The 16,309-nt window shown below is 37.9% G+C and overlaps 3 protein-coding genes across 3 annotated transcripts; 2 read left to right on the forward strand and 1 right to left on the reverse strand.

Annotated features, from left to right (window-relative positions):
- Positions 1 to 1,460: 1,460 nt before the first annotated feature.
- Positions 1,461 to 5,975, reverse strand: LOC113749161 (MLO protein homolog 1-like). Its single transcript, XM_027292833.1, has 14 exons — positions 5,844 to 5,975; positions 5,621 to 5,678; positions 5,210 to 5,469; positions 4,960 to 5,076; positions 4,737 to 4,797; positions 4,474 to 4,559; positions 3,787 to 3,861; positions 3,599 to 3,687; positions 3,440 to 3,489; positions 3,280 to 3,320; positions 2,992 to 3,165; positions 2,747 to 2,782; positions 1,995 to 2,123; positions 1,461 to 1,838 (listed from the first exon to the last, which is right to left on the reverse strand). The coding sequence occupies exons 1-14, from the start codon at positions 5,973 to 5,975 to the stop codon at positions 1,461 to 1,463; spliced, it is 1,686 nt and encodes a 561-aa protein (XP_027148634.1).
- Positions 5,976 to 7,541: 1,566 nt separating this feature from the next.
- Positions 7,542 to 11,207, forward strand: LOC113749149. Its single transcript, XM_027292818.1, has 5 exons — positions 7,542 to 7,795; positions 9,219 to 9,345; positions 9,784 to 9,877; positions 10,074 to 10,160; positions 10,699 to 11,207. Exons 1-5 carry the CDS (start codon positions 7,726 to 7,728, stop codon positions 10,831 to 10,833), a joined length of 513 nt encoding a protein of 170 aa, XP_027148619.1. The 5' UTR covers positions 7,542 to 7,725; the 3' UTR covers positions 10,834 to 11,207.
- A 976-nt stretch (positions 11,208 to 12,183) lies between these two features.
- On the forward strand, positions 12,184 to 16,034 carry LOC113749868 (glyceraldehyde-3-phosphate dehydrogenase B, chloroplastic). The gene is made up of 9 exons (XM_027293740.1): positions 12,184 to 12,333; positions 12,461 to 12,580; positions 13,362 to 13,523; positions 13,638 to 13,805; positions 14,396 to 14,556; positions 14,716 to 14,777; positions 14,926 to 14,975; positions 15,088 to 15,494; positions 15,702 to 16,034. The coding sequence occupies exons 1-9, from the start codon at positions 12,223 to 12,225 to the stop codon at positions 15,835 to 15,837; spliced, it is 1,377 nt and encodes a 458-aa protein (XP_027149541.1). The 5' UTR covers positions 12,184 to 12,222; the 3' UTR covers positions 15,838 to 16,034.
- Positions 16,035 to 16,309: the final 275 nt, after the last annotated feature.

Raw genomic sequence — 16,309 nt, forward strand, 5'->3', positions numbered from 1 at the left:
TTCCACAAAGCTTTGACTTGTGGATACCTTAGCTTGAGTGAGCTGCTCCTAGACATTAAATATTTGATGTTAGTTCCTTTAGGTCGAACATGATGTACTTGAATGTTTGTCCAATTCTGTCTTGTGTGCTGCCAAATGCTTTGATTAGAAGCAAATCCCTTTCTCCTTATCAATCAACTGGAATTTGGAAATGGATCCATCGTGTTGTTTATACTAAAAGATGGCATTGTCTAACCAAAACATGGGTTGGAATCCGGTAATTAACTTATATTTCTTGAACCCCATCGTCTGTCTCCTCACATGCACGATGTATCAAAATAAATGATATAACTATCATAGATCCTTCTTTCCTTTTCTTCGGACAGGGCATGATGTATATTTGCTGATATAACTATCGTAGACCCCCATCCATAGGGTTGGATCAAGATGCATGTTAGTAACAGATTTCCTCAAAAGAGAGACAAGTTCATCAACTGCTTGGTGCAATTCTTGAATGCGAAGGACAAATTAAATTTGTATAGTTGTCGTGGAAGCAAACGTGTATACTTGAAGGACGTGGCATCTGAATTGTCAATCCGATATGAGTATGATATGTTATATATGATGTCAGATAAGTTGGGTAAACTAATTCTTTAAATATTGTAATTTCGAAAATTGAGATTACAATGCCCATTAATAGCTCAAATCTATACTGTTGCAACTTAAAACAAGTCAAATTTGTGGGGAACTTTTCTAAGTTGGGTGTCGGAGTGATAACGAGTCAAGTCGAGATCGAGTAATATTATATTTAAGATCGAACTCGATTCGATAAGGCTTGCTACTGTTCTCAAATCTTTTTGAGTTTGAGTACTCAAAATACAAAATTTTGTGTAAATTATATAAAACTTCAACCCTTATTGGTTATTCTATAATCAATATTAAATATATTATATAAATAATAAAATTAATCGAACTATTCAACGAGCACTCGAGCAACACGAAGAGAGGCTCGAATTCGATTTGATTCCTTTATTGAGTTACTAAAGCTCGAACTCGAACTCGATCAAACTGAGTTTGAATCGAATGTAAATGAGAGATTTCGGACTGGTTTATGACCTTTCACTTACACTGAAAAGAAAAAAAAAACATTAAAACATATACATATATGCATGTGTGTGTCTATGTGTATATGTACATATTTATATATTAGAATCCCTTATCAACAACAGAGCTTATTCAGTGCTTTTTCCTCTTAGCATCATTGCTATTAAATATTAATGCTTGAATTTTTTTTTTTTTTTGGTGAATGCTTGAATTGACTCTAGTTTAAAGGGGGGAGTGACGTGATGAGGTTGGCGTTCAGCGTAGACTATTCCTGGCTAAATCTACTTGTGTATATCTAAGAGGGGGAAAAATTCAATCTTGAATATGCACTAGACTGGTAGTGTTGGTGCGGATTTGTGGCGCATTATAATAAATAACTAGAGCTTAACAAATGAAAAATCTTGAGGATGGGGGTCTACATTTCTATGATCTGTGGCACTACCTAATGCGGCGTCATGTGTAGGTCCGCGGGCGGAAGCTTCAAGATCTGAAAGCTCATTATCAGTTTGATAAGACGTTGGAGAAGGAGGATAACTTTCTGTTTCTGGAGCATTAGAGCGGCATTTGAAGTTGTGAAGCAGATGGAGAGGTGAAGAACCTTGATCTGGGGTGGTGAAATTGGCATTACTAGTAGAAGTATCTGTTGCTGCCCCTGCTTTGCGCAGCTTCTTCCTGTTCTTAGCCGCCTGATGCCATTTCTTCAGAGCCTTGGCAGTTTGCTCCTCAAAAATTGCTTTCTTCATGTGAGATCCCATCTGCAAATGTTTACAAAACGAGATAGGCGGCCGGCTTGTAATTATTTAGTTAAGTTGGCTCCTTAATAATATTGGCGACCTTGCTATTTGACTAATTTGAATCAAAAGAGAAGAGGAGCAGCAGTATTCTGGAGGTGTGTGTGTGTGTGTGTGTACCTGCGTTACCAGGGCATACAGAGGGAATGTAATGTAGCTGCAGAGGGCTTGAAGGGCAAGGCCGAGGAATACTCGAAGCAATATCATCACCAAATTCTCATGCATGCATGAACCGATCCCGAACTCGTACTGCATCCCAAGATACGTACATATAATGAGAAAAGTCAGCTTCCAGTGTAAGAAGAACAATTGATGATTTGTATATCTCACATAATTAACCACATTGTAGAGTATAAACATTTACTGGTCTTAGTTTTTGTTGTGCCTATCCAAACAAAGCAATTTCTTACTCGAAATAGTTAGTGTTGATCAATTGCATTATCCAAAATTTTAAGATTGTAAAAAAAAAAAAATGCTCTTAGAACAAAAGGGAAATATATATATATAAAGAATCCATATTCATTTGGAGAATCTTGATATGAATATCACAAGACAAATCATAATTACGTGATTTTTCTTTATCAATATTAAGCAAAAATAATAATAATAATAAAAGAATCCAACTATTTGTATTAGTTCAATTTCAATTGACAACTAAATAGCTAATTTAAGATAATTGAACTGTGTGAATCATTTGCATTAATTCTTTATTAACCTCTTAATTAGAGAAAATGTAAAAAATATATCCAAATTCAATAATGTGATGCACCTCACATTATTCAATTCAAATTCACGAAAAAAATTAAAAAGTTCAAATGGAAGGATATATTTTATTCTCAAATAATTAATTAATTCATTCTAATTATACTTACCCATGACCACAAGAAGTATGCCATTTGGTATGCATTCTGCAAAGCCAAGAAAGATACTATATCAGAGTTGTTACTTGAATCAAAACAAGGCAAGTCGTGAATTATTTATTGATCATCAAATAAGTATCAAATAAGTATGATGTTCTATCACAGATGATCTATCTTTATTCATTCAGTATCACGTGCATACGTATTTATCAGACGTATTTTCTAAACTCATCCTTTCCTTTGGGCGGGGAATTCACCTCGAACAAGGTAAAGTGTATTAAGAAGAGGATCCAGTGGGGGCGACTGAACCAGAAAAAGTCATTGGTTGGCTCCACCACAGGAGCTCCTCTAACAACTGTAGTCTTGTCCTGGATTTGCTGTGCCATCTCCATTATAACCAGTTCAAGTTTCGTCCCCACCAAAACGAGGATCTGCATTAATTAATTCCATACATGAACATATATATGTAATATGATGAGCGAGCGAGGAAGAAGGCTAGGCATTCCTGCTGCTGTTTAAACAACAAAACAAAACTAGTTATTTACGAGAAGCGGGATCAAGGATATCCAGGATATTGTATGCCAACCTGAAATACATATGCAATATCAGAGGAACAATATTAATTAATATCCGCAAAAATTAATGCTTTTAAAATCATATATATATATATATATATATATATATCTATATGTGTGAGAGACTTACGGGAAAAGTTTAAAAGCAGAAAGAAGAGTACAAAGGACCACAATGGGATACTGCACATTGAAGTCAAAAGCATTTTATGTATAGTTTAGTTTAGTCTAAATTCTTATTTTGTTTTGGTTTTTTTTTTTTTTTTTTAAACAATGAAGAAATGAAACAAACCTTATTCCCAAGACCCTCTTATAGTCATCTTCCATGGATCTTTTGATGTACCTGTGGAAATCAAATTTGGCATTTGGAGCAAAATGCGCCTGAAATTTGGACCATTATTGTCAAAATGAGTTCATCATGTCATGTTAAAAGTGCGAAATCTGGTCGATCAGCTTAGCGGGGGGATTCATCACACTTACGTTGATGAATCCGTTGCGGATCGTCAGATAATCCACCTTGGATATCGAACCAAAAAATTGCCTCAAGAATGCCACCTGTTTTTATTTTATTTATTCAAAACAAAAAAAATCATCAACTAAAGGAGAAGTTTCTGTCTATCTTAATTTGTTAGTCCACTTTTGCTTTGCCTTCCTTCAGCAAAAAAGATTCTCAGATTATTGGAGCCGGTTATATTTTACTTCTAGTTCTAGTAGGGGATAAAAGATGATGAACTCTTCAACTTCAAAGTTCAAACCACCCCCCAAGTGATGCCTGACCGTTTCCCCCACCCCACAGGGACGAGGGGCCTGGACGGCAGTTCACGGTCTGGATGAGGCCTCAAAAATTTGTGCGACTCAGATCACGTTTTGTAACTCGATTTTCACGCCGTGTACAACCCACAAAAATGTTGTTCTATTTTACTCGCTGTTGTTCTATTGTTACACCTTGTACAGATGATGTTATACCATGTACAAATGGTGTTACACCTTCCGGAGCGGTTGTCAGAACAACCGCTCCAGCCCCGCGTCCACCCCACAGAGACTCAGACTCAGATTCCGTGGCGTTGGCAGGTAATAATTAGCTTAGCGCATAAAGTGGAGCGGTGGGGAAACTACAAAAATATTTATTTCCCTATATAATAAAGAAAAGACAAAAAAATCTCTTACGATCCATCTCACTCCCGGTGCTCTGGCCATTCCACCGTGACGCCTCACAAAAGTTGTTTGATGGGCCAGCCTGAATCTAGCCGGATCTGCAGTTTCAAATGACCAGCCTATTTGGAACGTAACTCGACATGGGTTTGTGCCCCAAAAAGCTCAAACTTATTGGGCTTTAACAACACTTTGAGAAGATGCCCGCCCGATTAAAGAACTCAAAAGGGACAGAAAAACAGGAGGGAATTAGAAAAGCGATAGGGCAGGAGGATTACCACTCGAGAACTGATATTCCAAGGAAGCGGTTTCCAATTCCCACGCCTTCCATTTTTTCATCTGTTTTTTCCAGCAATTTAAGAAAGAAGTGCTTAGATAATTTTTCTCAGCCCATTAATAATTTTATTTTTTCAGTTAAGCTAATCCGGGCAATTAATCCAGTAAATAAGTAATGAATGACAGAAGAAGACAGTAGTGAAGTTGAGGAGACAGCTGAGTTACTTTGGCGTGACCGAGGGCCATGAGGATGACACTGTAAAGGACATGAAGAACTGCAAGAACGAATATGAAGATGTGCAGCTGATGCACTCCCTTGTATGATATCAACGATACCTTCTCCTGCAGCAGCAGCAATTTTGCAATCAGATCACACTAGCACTAATGAATGAGAGTATTTAATCATTATGTAATGTATGCAGCAAATTAAGATTAAAACTCGTTGAACAATCAACATCAGAGTGGATATGCTCACTTTAGCAGCGCAGTAATCTTTGTCATCCCCATCAGCAGCCAGAGCTCGACGCCATACCATTTCTCCCGCGTAGGAAAGTAGCAGTAGTTTCCTACGGCTGTCATCTTCAATATTTCTGCTTCCTTTTTCCTCCCCCTTCTCGTACGAATCTTCAGGGCAGGGCAGCCACTTATCTCCGAGTTTGGCTGGAACACATATCTTTGCAATATAGGTGGCGCTCACGGTAAGCAGCAGGGAAATGAACCCCAGTATCATCAGCTCTGCCAGCCAATTCACATTCATCAGCATACTAAGGTAAAATCCTACAACTCTGCCAACTCCTATAAGTAACAATAATATTGGGCTGGAGTGCTAGCCAGTCAATATGATGTATAATTTAAAGATCACAAATGATACATGTTCATGTTCAACCTGATTTAATTTTTTCCAGAGCTTCGATCATGGCTTTGTTTTGGCGTTTCTGAAACCACTGGGTGCCATCCACAAGAATTAATTAATACGAAAAGAAAAGATCAAGAAAATCCAGCTTGCTACACATGAGTCTGAATTAGGTAGGTTGGTTCTTGAAAGAACTAGATCAGCAGACTGAGTAGACCCAGCCTGCCTGCCAGTATCAGAAACACAGCGGACTCACCTTTCCAAGGGAATGAATCCCAAGTTCCATGAGGAAAGAAATGATCACGAACACAGCGCACACAATAGCAACAGCCCACGTAGGAGTCTCCTCTAACGATCTTTCTCCAGCCCCACCGCCGCCGGCAGCCATGACGACTACTGCTAATTTTCTACTTTCCGCTGCTATACCTATACGGGCTAGAAAACCAATTAACAGACAGGTACTACTACTTTTTATCTGTAAATCGAAGGAGACCAAGACCAAGAGTTGTCACTTCATCTATTAAACTTGGGACTACCAGTACTTGGTCATATGCAGAATTGTTTCCCGTCGTAGAATTTGATTGGGTTGTTCGCATGAATAACGTACGAAGCAGCAATGTCGATCCATGCATAAATTACCAGCGAGATGGGATCATCCCGCACAAATATACTCCCATTGCGCAATGCAGCCGGCAGGGCAACAACAATCATTTTTATACACATATATATATATATATATATATCATATGTGCCAAATTTTAGAATTAATGGTCGGATAGACCGATGTCGTGAGACGAGATGTATATTTCCGACACATCAATTATATCACACAAATATGTAGAAAAATGGCAAGAAACAAAAGACAGTAGTCTAGTCTAAGTAAAATTTAATTTCATACCAGAACACATTCCCTGATACTAATATCAGCAGGAACAAATTATCTAACCTTTGTAGCTACTTATTATTAGGAGTAAAAAAGGGATAGGCCACTCGAGGGTCAAAAGTTAAGTATATCTTTTTAAGGATAAAATATAGTTTTAATCTATAATGTTTAGTACATGCGCTGTTTTGATTTTTAAAGTTTTGGTAAGACCAGATTTGGTCCTCAATGTTTAGTACATATATAGTTGTAGTTTTTAAAGTTTTGACAAAAGTAAATCTGGTCCTAAATGTACCCCAATTGAAAATATATTTGGGTCATTTGAACAACTTTTATCGATTATTGACAAAATTTAGCCACGTGTAATCATGTGTTCATTAAATTGAATTTTAAAATAAAAAAGCAAAATAGTGGCTAATTTTAAACAACAAGATGAAGGACTTATAAGTCACATGCTAACGAATTAAACTAGCTAAGAAAAGAAATTTATTAAATTGCAAAATTAAAACATGTCAGAGCATCAAATTTTCATCGATCCGAAACTTATTTTCACTGTCATTCTCCACGCCCCTAAGCAAAAAACCCTCTAGTCTCTACCACTCAATTTTAACTTATATTTAACAAATTCATTTTTTTCTTGGTTAATTAGTTACTTATGTGCGATCGTTATTCTTATTATTCAAAGTTAGCTATTGTGTTGCTGCTTTTTCTAAAAAAAAAAAAATTAATTTAACGAACATGTGATTGCATGTGAATGATTTGGTCAATAATCGAGAAAATCTGTCAATTGTCTTAAATCTACTTCGGATTGAAAACATTGGGGACCATAATTGTTTTTACTAAAACCATAGGGACTAAAATCACATAAGGTGCCAAATTTTTTTGTCAAAACATTAGGGACAAAGACATTGGGGTCCTTTAAAAATTTTGTAAATTTTAAAAAAGCATCGATGTTCCGCATTTCCACTTGGGTACCAAAGACACGGTACATTTGTTTTTCAGTTTTTTTTTTTTTTTTTTTTTTGCTTTTTGTTTTTGTGTTTTGCTTATGGGGGGTGGGATGGGTTGGTTGGAGGATGAACTGTGTCCTTTTAATTAGTCCGTTCGTTGTTAGCTATGTTTGCCGTCATCGATCTCATCGAAGCCAAAAAAACGTAAAGTGATCCTCTTTCTCCGCTCTCCAGTCTCCGGCATCGCCGCCCCTTCGGTTTCACAAGTGCGCGCACACACACTCTGTTGTAAGCTATCTGCAGCCGCCATGGCAACTCTTTCAAGTTCCTTGGTATTATCTAAGAACCCATCAGTCCATTCCTCACCCTCATCATCAGGTATTTCTCCCAATTCTCATTTCCGTTGATAAGGATGTAAGCTCGATGATCTAAAATGTACTTTCTCTGGGTCAAGGTTTATGGAGCTTTGTTGTGAACAGAAATCTAAAGAAATGAAAAAATAATAATAATAAAAAGCGAGCATTTTTTTTTCCTCTCATGAGTTTGGTAGGTCCCAACAAACTTGTCTTTGAACCGCCGTTATGGACATGATTTGAGGTATTCTATCTTTGTTATGTCAATGCAAGTGACTCTATGATTGATGCGGCTTCAGTCAAGAGATTGTGATTCTCAACTCGGGTGAAAAAAAATGAGGAGTAGAAATTGGAGGGAAAATTAAAGCAGTCAGAACAGAAAAAACACATACTGACTATTCACAAATGTAGGTACTTATTATGCTCAACAACAGTTCAAGTTTTATGCTCACAAATTTGTTTCCTCGATTCAAAGCAGGAAAATCTTGTGCATTGCTATCTTACCTGCTCTGTTTTGTTAGTAATCAAGTGTTCTCTCAGAACTATGTCCTTCAAAATGGGTTTCTCAAAAGGTCTGTGAAGATCATATTGGAGATGATTAGCATCTTGAATGCTGAGAGCAGTTCAATCCTTCGATCCGTATGGACTTCAATCAGTATCAGTTTAGCATATCAAAGCCTAGATCCCTTTAAGGACACTTAGGGTATGCAAAGCGAAAGGCTTGTTTGACAATTCAAGTGCGCTTGACCTATTATTTGGCGTTGTTGACTGTGTGATTTAATTCATTGGGGCTTGTATCCATGCATTAATCACGATCGGCTTGCCTAACTCTGTAGGTCAGTTTTGTGTACTAACTTGTGGCTTGAATCCCCTTGGTTTTACTCCTTGGGATTAGTGTAGCTATCCACTGGGTTGCAGTACCAGTGTAAGTTGCACCAAGATGTGAGCTAAGGCACCCCACTTCTGAGATGTTAGATGGAGTGACTTGAGGCTTATCATGGTATCCTCTGATCATTTTGAACAAGAACACATTTTGCGCTACTCAAGACATATTGACCATGCAAATCAGATGGATCCTACATGCATATGAACAAAGATAAAGCAAGCTATTTGTGTTTTTGTGTGTTGAAACATTTATCTAGCATAAACCCACAAGAATATTGGAGACCTGACATCAGTGGATGTTATATTTCCTGTTTTGTTGAGCCTTGGGATCAATATGTACCCAAAAAGGTTTTATAAACAGAGAGAAACCTTCAGATAAAGTTGAAGCATATTTTAGACACTGGATTAGTCGTGATTTCTGAGGCTTACAAAATTTAATGATAAATATAAAAGTGCATAACAATTAGCTAGTATTTTGCTCACTCCCTATTCTTTTCTTTCTAGTTTACTTCTTGTTTTGAGGGTGCGATTGCAATTTTCTGAATGCTTTCTAAATTTTTTAGGTTCTTCTCTGAAGACATTAGAGCAATGTATGGGAAGCACTGTTCCCACCAACTTGTCCTTTGGCCTGAGGCATTCAAGGAAATCATCCATATCTAAAGGAGTGCTAACTGTTCGTGCAACCTATAGGTATAGTATCCATCAAACTTGTATGACTTATTCTCAGGTACATCAGATTACTTTGATAGAATATTTGTTGCATGTAGGCCTTTCATCACTGACAGTTATTGATACTTCCAGCTTGACATTTGCATGCAAGTTGTACTGAAGCTTATTCGAGAAAAAGTGAATCTTTTCTATTGGTGTCTCTATGGCTCTTACCAAAATGACATAATATTTAAGGCTCATATCTTGTCTTACAGTCATCAGATTCTTGCATTTGTTTTTTGTACAAAATGGGTGTGAGAAAGTACCAAGCTTGTGCAACTTTGAGTAAGTTTAAATAGAAAGCATAGGACGAAAAAAAAAAAATGAACATTGTTCTCATATTTTCCCTGCTTTTTATCATGTAGACAGTACTCCAAACTATACGGAATTATATTGGACTTGTTTCTTATCTAATGGCAGTGATGGAAGGTCAAGCACTGGGAATCTCTTCCTTGGAGGCTTTATTTTGGGAGGATTAGTTATTGGGACACTTGGTTGTGTATATGCACCTCAGGTGGTAAACTTTAGCAATCCTAATTGACATTTATGAAACTCTGCTTCTATACTTTTTCTCTTTCAAATTATTAATCTGGAAAGCTGGCCATAGATCAGTCAGCCTTATGCAAAGATTTGATGTACTTGAAGACTGTTAGTGCTTAATGAGAGAGTAGGAAACTGATAGTATAAACAAAACTGTTTGCTGTCTGCAGATCAGCAGTGCACTAGCTGGAACTGACAAAAAGGACCTGATGAGAAAATTGCCAAAATTCATATATGATGAAGACAAAGCTTTGGAGGTAAGCAGTTTCTTTACAGTTATTATCCACGATGATCTTTCCTCCATGGAGACAAAAAAGGATCTTTACTTTTTCTTTCTCTTTGCGAGTGCCCTGTCGAGATAGGGGACGCCTGGAGTACGAGGGATAGGGGTAGGTATGTCTGTAGATAGCTATAGGATGACCAAATTTTAGCATTTTTTGCCTTGCACTGTTATTGTGCCTACTTCAGTTGATCCTACATCAGTGGCTTACCTTGATTTAATCACATTCTAGTATGTAATTTTCTTTTCATTTTTTTTTCCTTTTCCCATAAAATGAATTAGTTCATCTTCAAAGCATCTCTAATATTCATGCATGGCTTTTGGACTATCAAGATTGACAAGATCTGCCATGGTTAAAAGGACTTGATATGACTTTATTTCTGCATGTTGCTAAGTGGGGAAAGCTGAATCGGCACCTTAACTTGTAATCGAGCTTGAAATATTTCTGCATAGTTATTGAAATAGGTGCTCATGGTACCTTTTTATGACTGAGTTGTGCTATGATCTGTCTCCAGAAACAGCGGAAGAAACTATCAGAGAAGATTGCACAGCTGAACTCTGCTATAGATGATGTTTCAAATCAGCTGCGATCAGAAAATACCCCAAATGGAGCAGATGTTAACTCGGACGAAGTTGAGGCACTTATATAAGATTCTATTGTCGTTCTGTTTTCTCATGAATTTTCGCTGTATGTGAAAACACAATAACTCGTATGTAGAGTCTCAGGGCCGTCGTATGAGAAAGTTGCTTACTGCAATTTTGGTAAATTTGCTCTTCTTTTGAGAGCTGGATTTTGGAACAATACTTGGATTTTTTTGATGTTCATGGAAGACAGCTGGATAACAATGGTTGTGAATTGTGATCACTGAAGAATGATGGATTCTCTAAGCTTTTGCTTGCGTCGGTATCACAAGAATGCATATTCTACCCGGATTTATTCTGTGTAGTGATAAATTATGTAACCGACCCTGTTTGGTTGAGCAGGTGCTATATCTTAGCTCCGGAATTCTTGTGTTGCTTGTGGTTATCACAGAGTTCCTTGCTCTGCAAATTACTTTGGCTTTTTGCATCTTTTCTCCTTTGGGCTAAGCAATCAAATTGAATTCTCGTGAGGAAGTACTAAAGCAAATACAAATGCTAATCATTGCCCGCAACATGACAATTAAAAATCTGTCGACTGAGACTCCTGTGGGCAAATGCATCCTCCCGCAACTTGTGTGGAACTGAGCTCCCGCTGTTGTTTGTTTTGTCCCGACTCTGGCTAACATCGTCCAGCGACGTTTAAAATTTGCGATGTAGTGTCTCTTTTTTCATATCAGACTTGGTCTGGTATACTGAGGAACTTGTAAGTTGCTCTGAGATTTTATTCGACTATCGCAGTGAAAGGAAGAGTTTTATTCGAATTACAAAGACCTGGACTGAGATTTTCAGAATTAAGTAGAACCCAACTTTTCTATTTGAACTTCGTATAGCTTTTAATAGGTTTCTATGAGCTAAGCATCCTCTCTAGGACTAAGAATTCTCGAAGGAGCAAGTCAATGAAATCTTTCGAAAAAAAAAATTAAAGAAGAAGAAGAAGAAAGAAAGAAAGAAAAAAGGAGCAGGACATTTAGCTGGGACTAACGAAGGTGGGGCCTTTTCGCTTTGCATGCAAACCACTTATTAGTCAATTTTACCTCATCCTCATGCAGCAGGAGACAGGAGTAGGCCTACTCTGAAATAAAAATTTGTGGTTGCAGATAACAAGACATGAAGGCGTCAATTCACAAAAGATGCAGGGGCAATCAAGGAATAAGAGGGATGGGTGAACCATCTTTAGCACTGAATTTTGATGGTTCAGACCAATACAATCCACACGATCTTATCTTGTGTCAAATCTTTGTGCACCATCCTCGCCACTCAATCCCTTAATTCAATTGCAACCATAATTTCTAGTTTAGATTTTGGCAACGGGAACGTACCCCACACATTTGAGCTGTATGTAACTATAAATATGGGAAGGGAGGAGTTGTAGTTTTAGTTACTTAGTTGCAGCAGCCATGGCTAGTACTCATGCAGCTCTTGCTTCTTCAAGAATCCCTGCTAACACAAGGCTCGTTTCCAAAACCTCCCACCACAACTCCTTCCCTGCTCAATACTCCTTCTCCAAGGTCAACTCCTGATCTCCACTTCTTCATATCTTTTTCTTGTGTCAGTCTTTTTTCTCAATTTATTTTGTCCTAGTGTCCATTTTCCTTTTCCAGGATACGTAATGAATCAACTTATGTGGCTTTGCAGAGACTTGAAGTAGATGAATACTCTGGTCTTAGATCCAGCGGATGTGTGACCTTTGCTACCAATTCAAGGGAAACTTCTTTCTTTGATGCAGTGGCCGTCCAACTTACCCCAAAGAGACAAGTATGTATTGAAATTACTCCAGTAGAGAATTGATTATTGATTCATGTTTGGCTGCATCATCAGTTAGTTAATCCTGACATTTTCCTCGCACTCTCAACTCTTTAGCAGAGGAACTTGATCAGTCAAATTTCAATGTAATAGTTGGTACCCTTTCCATCAATGAGACAAGCAGATTGACTTTTGCTTGCTCTTGATAATGCAAAAAATTGGCCCCAGTTTGCTTGGCAATCATGATAAACAAACCAATTATAAGCTATTTTCACTTTGAGGAACTATCTAGCAAGTTAAGGGAACTGCCTCTTCTTCTTCTTTTACTCCTTGGAGAATCTGATCATAATCTCTTATTCAGAAATTTGAAAAATTTTAGGTTCTAATTACTTGTAAACCTTGTAGGAGATCACTGATTATTATATCATCGACAAGGTCATTGGAATATGACTGAAAAACAAGATTCGCGTAATAGTACTTACTGATTTTTTAGACTCAGCACATGCCAGACTTCATTTTTTAAATGGACAATCAGCAAGACACGTAGATATACATGAAATGAATGTCTGGTGAATCTAACGTTTTCTTTTAGGATTACCATTTTACTTTCTTCAAGAATTGATAATGCACGTACTTGAAAGATTCACCCATATACACTCAAAATCAAACTACAGGTTTTGGAGAATACTTATGATGGTGGCAGAGGATCATTTGATACTATCACTGCATACCTTTTCAACCATGAACTCTTAACATTGTCTCTGTCATTAATTTGGGATTTTATGCATAAAAGAATGCAGGATCAACCCCAGTTAAGGGAGAAACTGTTGCCAAATTGAAGGTAGCAATAAACGGTTTTGGACGCATTGGCAGAAACTTCCTTCGGTGCTGGCATGGGCGAAAGAACTCACCACTTGATGTCATTGTTGTCAATGACAGTGCAGGTGTTAAGAATGTAAGTCTTGGTGCTAAACATTCCTAGAGAGATTCACAGGGCCATTTGTCGTGGTCGCAGATTGATACTGTACTAAGTACACATTAAACACTAACTTGTATTCCGAATATACAGGCATCTCACTTGCTAAAGTATGATTCGATGCTTGGAACCTTCAAGGCAGATGTTAAAGTTGTGGACACTGAGACCATTAGTGTTGATGGAAAGCCCATTCAGGTCGTCTCCAGTAGGGATCCTCTCAAGCTTCCTTGGGCTGACCTTGGCATTGATATCGTTATTGAGGTATGCACTGCACTATGCCATTTCCTAAGCTTTAATTTCTTCTTAATTTCTGCTAGATCTCTCATCAAGTTAAGGTCTGTGATATTGGGCTACCAATAGCAATAAAAGTTTTCTGCCATGAGAATTGTGAGGCAGTTAGAGTTGGAAGGAGTACAACAGATTGAACGGTGCTTACTGAAGTTTTAAAGTTTGGGAGTAAGTTCAAATCCTACTTTAGGCTTAGCTCTCCTTCCGAGAAGAAAAGGAATATGTTAATTGGGGTAGGTTATGACCGTAATACATTGACATATAGATTGATGCTGATTAAAGTAACATTACCCTATTGGTTTTCTTGTTTCGCTTCTTGCTTATAGGAACCCAGGCACCTAAGGCATATGGAGTATGCTGAATCTAGAAATTTAAGAAATGCCTTTGATCGTTAATGAGCTATAATGGAGTACTCAAGGCTGAAGAATCAACTGTTTTCCTAATGGTTAAAAAGATTTTCCTAATGGTTGTGGAGTTGGTTTTCTAGTAATGGAAATCGCGTTAAAGGTTGCCTGGCACAAGTATACGAAAGCGTTCTACTAATTTAAGCTTGTTGAAATCAGGGAACAGGCGTATTTGTGGATGGCCCAGGAGCTGGGAAGCATATCCAAGCTGGTGCAAAGAAAGTCATTATCACTGCTCCAGCAAAAGGTGCTGACATCCCAACCTACGTTGTGGGAGTGAATGAGCAGGATTACTACCACGAGGTCTCTAATATCGTAAGGTAGATTACACAGAACTCTTTACATTCGTCGATTAACCATCTCCACAACATGTCGGAAAAGTATTAAAATCATGGTCTCGTATCTTTCATGTATCAATTGCCAATCCATACGTTGATAAAAAAAAAAAAGAAGGAACTTTACCATTTGTCAAATTGCAGCAATGCTTCTTGTACCACAAACTGTTTGGCTCCTTTCGTGAAGGTCTTGGATGAAGAATTTGGTAAGCATCTGACGTCCTTCAAATAAATTATACTACTGCACATTTGCTTCCCTTTAGAAGTTGTCCTTATTTTCTGATCACTGACTGAGACAAAAGAAAACAAAAGTTCAACCTCTTATCACTGACTGACACTAATGAACAATTGCAGGCATTGTGAAGGGAACAATGACAACCACCCACTCCTATACTGGTGATCAGGTACTCGTATGCTAAAAAAAGACACATAATTTGCCTTCTGGACAACATGACAAGCGTACTTGCTTGCATTACTTTCTCCTATATAACTAGAGTTTGCGTGCTTCTATTGCAGAGGCTTTTAGATGCATCACACCGGGACCTGAGGCGAGCCAGAGCTGCAGCATTAAACATTGTCCCAACAAGCACGGGTGCAGCTAAGGCAGTGTCATTGGTGCTGCCGCAGCTGAAGGGTAAACTCAATGGCATTGCGCTCCGGGTTCCGACACCTAACGTGTCTGTGGTTGACCTTGTTGTAAACGTCGAGAAGAGAGGACTGACGGCTGAAGACGTGAATGCTGCATTCAGAAAGGTTGCTGATGGGCCGTTGAAAGGCATATTGGACGTGTGTGATGCTCCTCTTGTATCTGTCGACTTCAAATGTACCGATGTTTCTTCTACCATTGACTCCTCCTTGACGATGGTAATGGGAGATGACATGGTGAAGGTGGTTGCCTGGTACGACAATGAGTGGGGATACAGGTACAAAGATTTCCTCTTTTTTTTTAAAAAAAAAATGTTGATTGATATCCTTAACAAAAAAAAAGATGTCAGTTTGCATGCATGGAAACAAGCACAATTAGCAATTTTTCTGAAGAAACTATTGCTCAGCATCTCCCCTGTTTGTCCAAATGCTAGTGTACTTTTTTTTGTCTGAAGAGAGAATATTTCATACTTGACACTTTGCAGCCAACGCGTTGTGGATTTGGCTCATCTGGTAGCAAGCAAGTGGCCAGGCTTGGTTATTGACGGGAGTGGAGACCCATTGGAAGACTACTGCAAGACAAACGCTGCTGATGAGGAGTGCAAAGTTTATGAAGCCTAAATTCCCCACATTCTTTTCTCTTCTTTCTTTTCTCCTTTTGGCTTACCAAATTGATGATAGAAGCCGAGGCAGGCTTTTCATTTCTAGTATGTATGATCCAGTACTTTTCTTTTTTAACCTGTGATGACTGAGAAAGGGGAATAATAGATTTGTAAACAATAAAAAAGTAAATAACTGCAATTTTTTTTTTTCCGTAACCGAGATATGTCTCTAGTTTCACATGTCACTAGTACTATTTTCACTAAAATATCTGTAGTGTAGTAGTATTTAAGAGATCTTTTTTTTTTTTTTTGTAACGATAATATCTGTAGAGCCTAATCTATCTTATTCTATACATAAAAGAATAAAAGAAGAGTATAAAGAGATTTGGGGGTGGTACAGACTTTACATTACCACAAATCTAAACTGTACTTCTTAAGACAAAAATCCTACATATGATGGTCAGTCTAAGCCTGAAGAAAGCTGAACAAAC

This window comes from Coffea eugenioides, chromosome 10 (assembly GCF_003713205.1).
Source record: "Coffea eugenioides isolate CCC68of chromosome 10, Ceug_1.0, whole genome shotgun sequence".
In the NCBI taxonomy this organism is placed as follows: domain Eukaryota; kingdom Viridiplantae; phylum Streptophyta; class Magnoliopsida; order Gentianales; family Rubiaceae; genus Coffea; species Coffea eugenioides.

Bases quoted from the DNA above. Each gene is read 5' to 3' on its own strand.
- LOC113749161 (XM_027292833.1), bottom strand. From the start codon at position 5,975: ATGGCTGCCGGCGGCGGTGGGGCTGGAGAAAGATCGTTAGAGGAGACT. The intron at 5,470-5,620 runs GTTGAACATGAA...ATTGGCTGGCAG, and splicing joins TCTGGAAAAAATTAAATCAG to AGCTGATGATACTGGGGTTC. The intron at 4,560-4,736 runs GTAATCCTCCTG...TTGAAACTGCAG, and splicing joins GGAATATCAGTTCTCGAGTG to ATCCGGCTAGATTCAGGCTG.
- LOC113749149 (XM_027292818.1), top strand. From the start codon at position 7,726: ATGGCAACTCTTTCAAGTTCCTTGGTATTATCTAAGAACCCATCAGTC. The intron at 7,796-9,218 runs GTATTTCTCCCA...TAAATTTTTTAG, and splicing joins TTCCTCACCCTCATCATCAG to GTTCTTCTCTGAAGACATTA. The intron at 9,878-10,073 runs GTGGTAAACTTT...TGCTGTCTGCAG, and splicing joins GTTGTGTATATGCACCTCAG to ATCAGCAGTGCACTAGCTGG.
- LOC113749868 (XM_027293740.1), top strand. From the start codon at position 12,223: ATGGCTAGTACTCATGCAGCTCTTGCTTCTTCAAGAATCCCTGCTAAC. The intron at 12,334-12,460 runs GTCAACTCCTGA...GTGGCTTTGCAG, and splicing joins CTCAATACTCCTTCTCCAAG to AGACTTGAAGTAGATGAATA. The intron at 13,806-14,395 runs GTATGCACTGCA...TGTTGAAATCAG, and splicing joins GCATTGATATCGTTATTGAG to GGAACAGGCGTATTTGTGGA.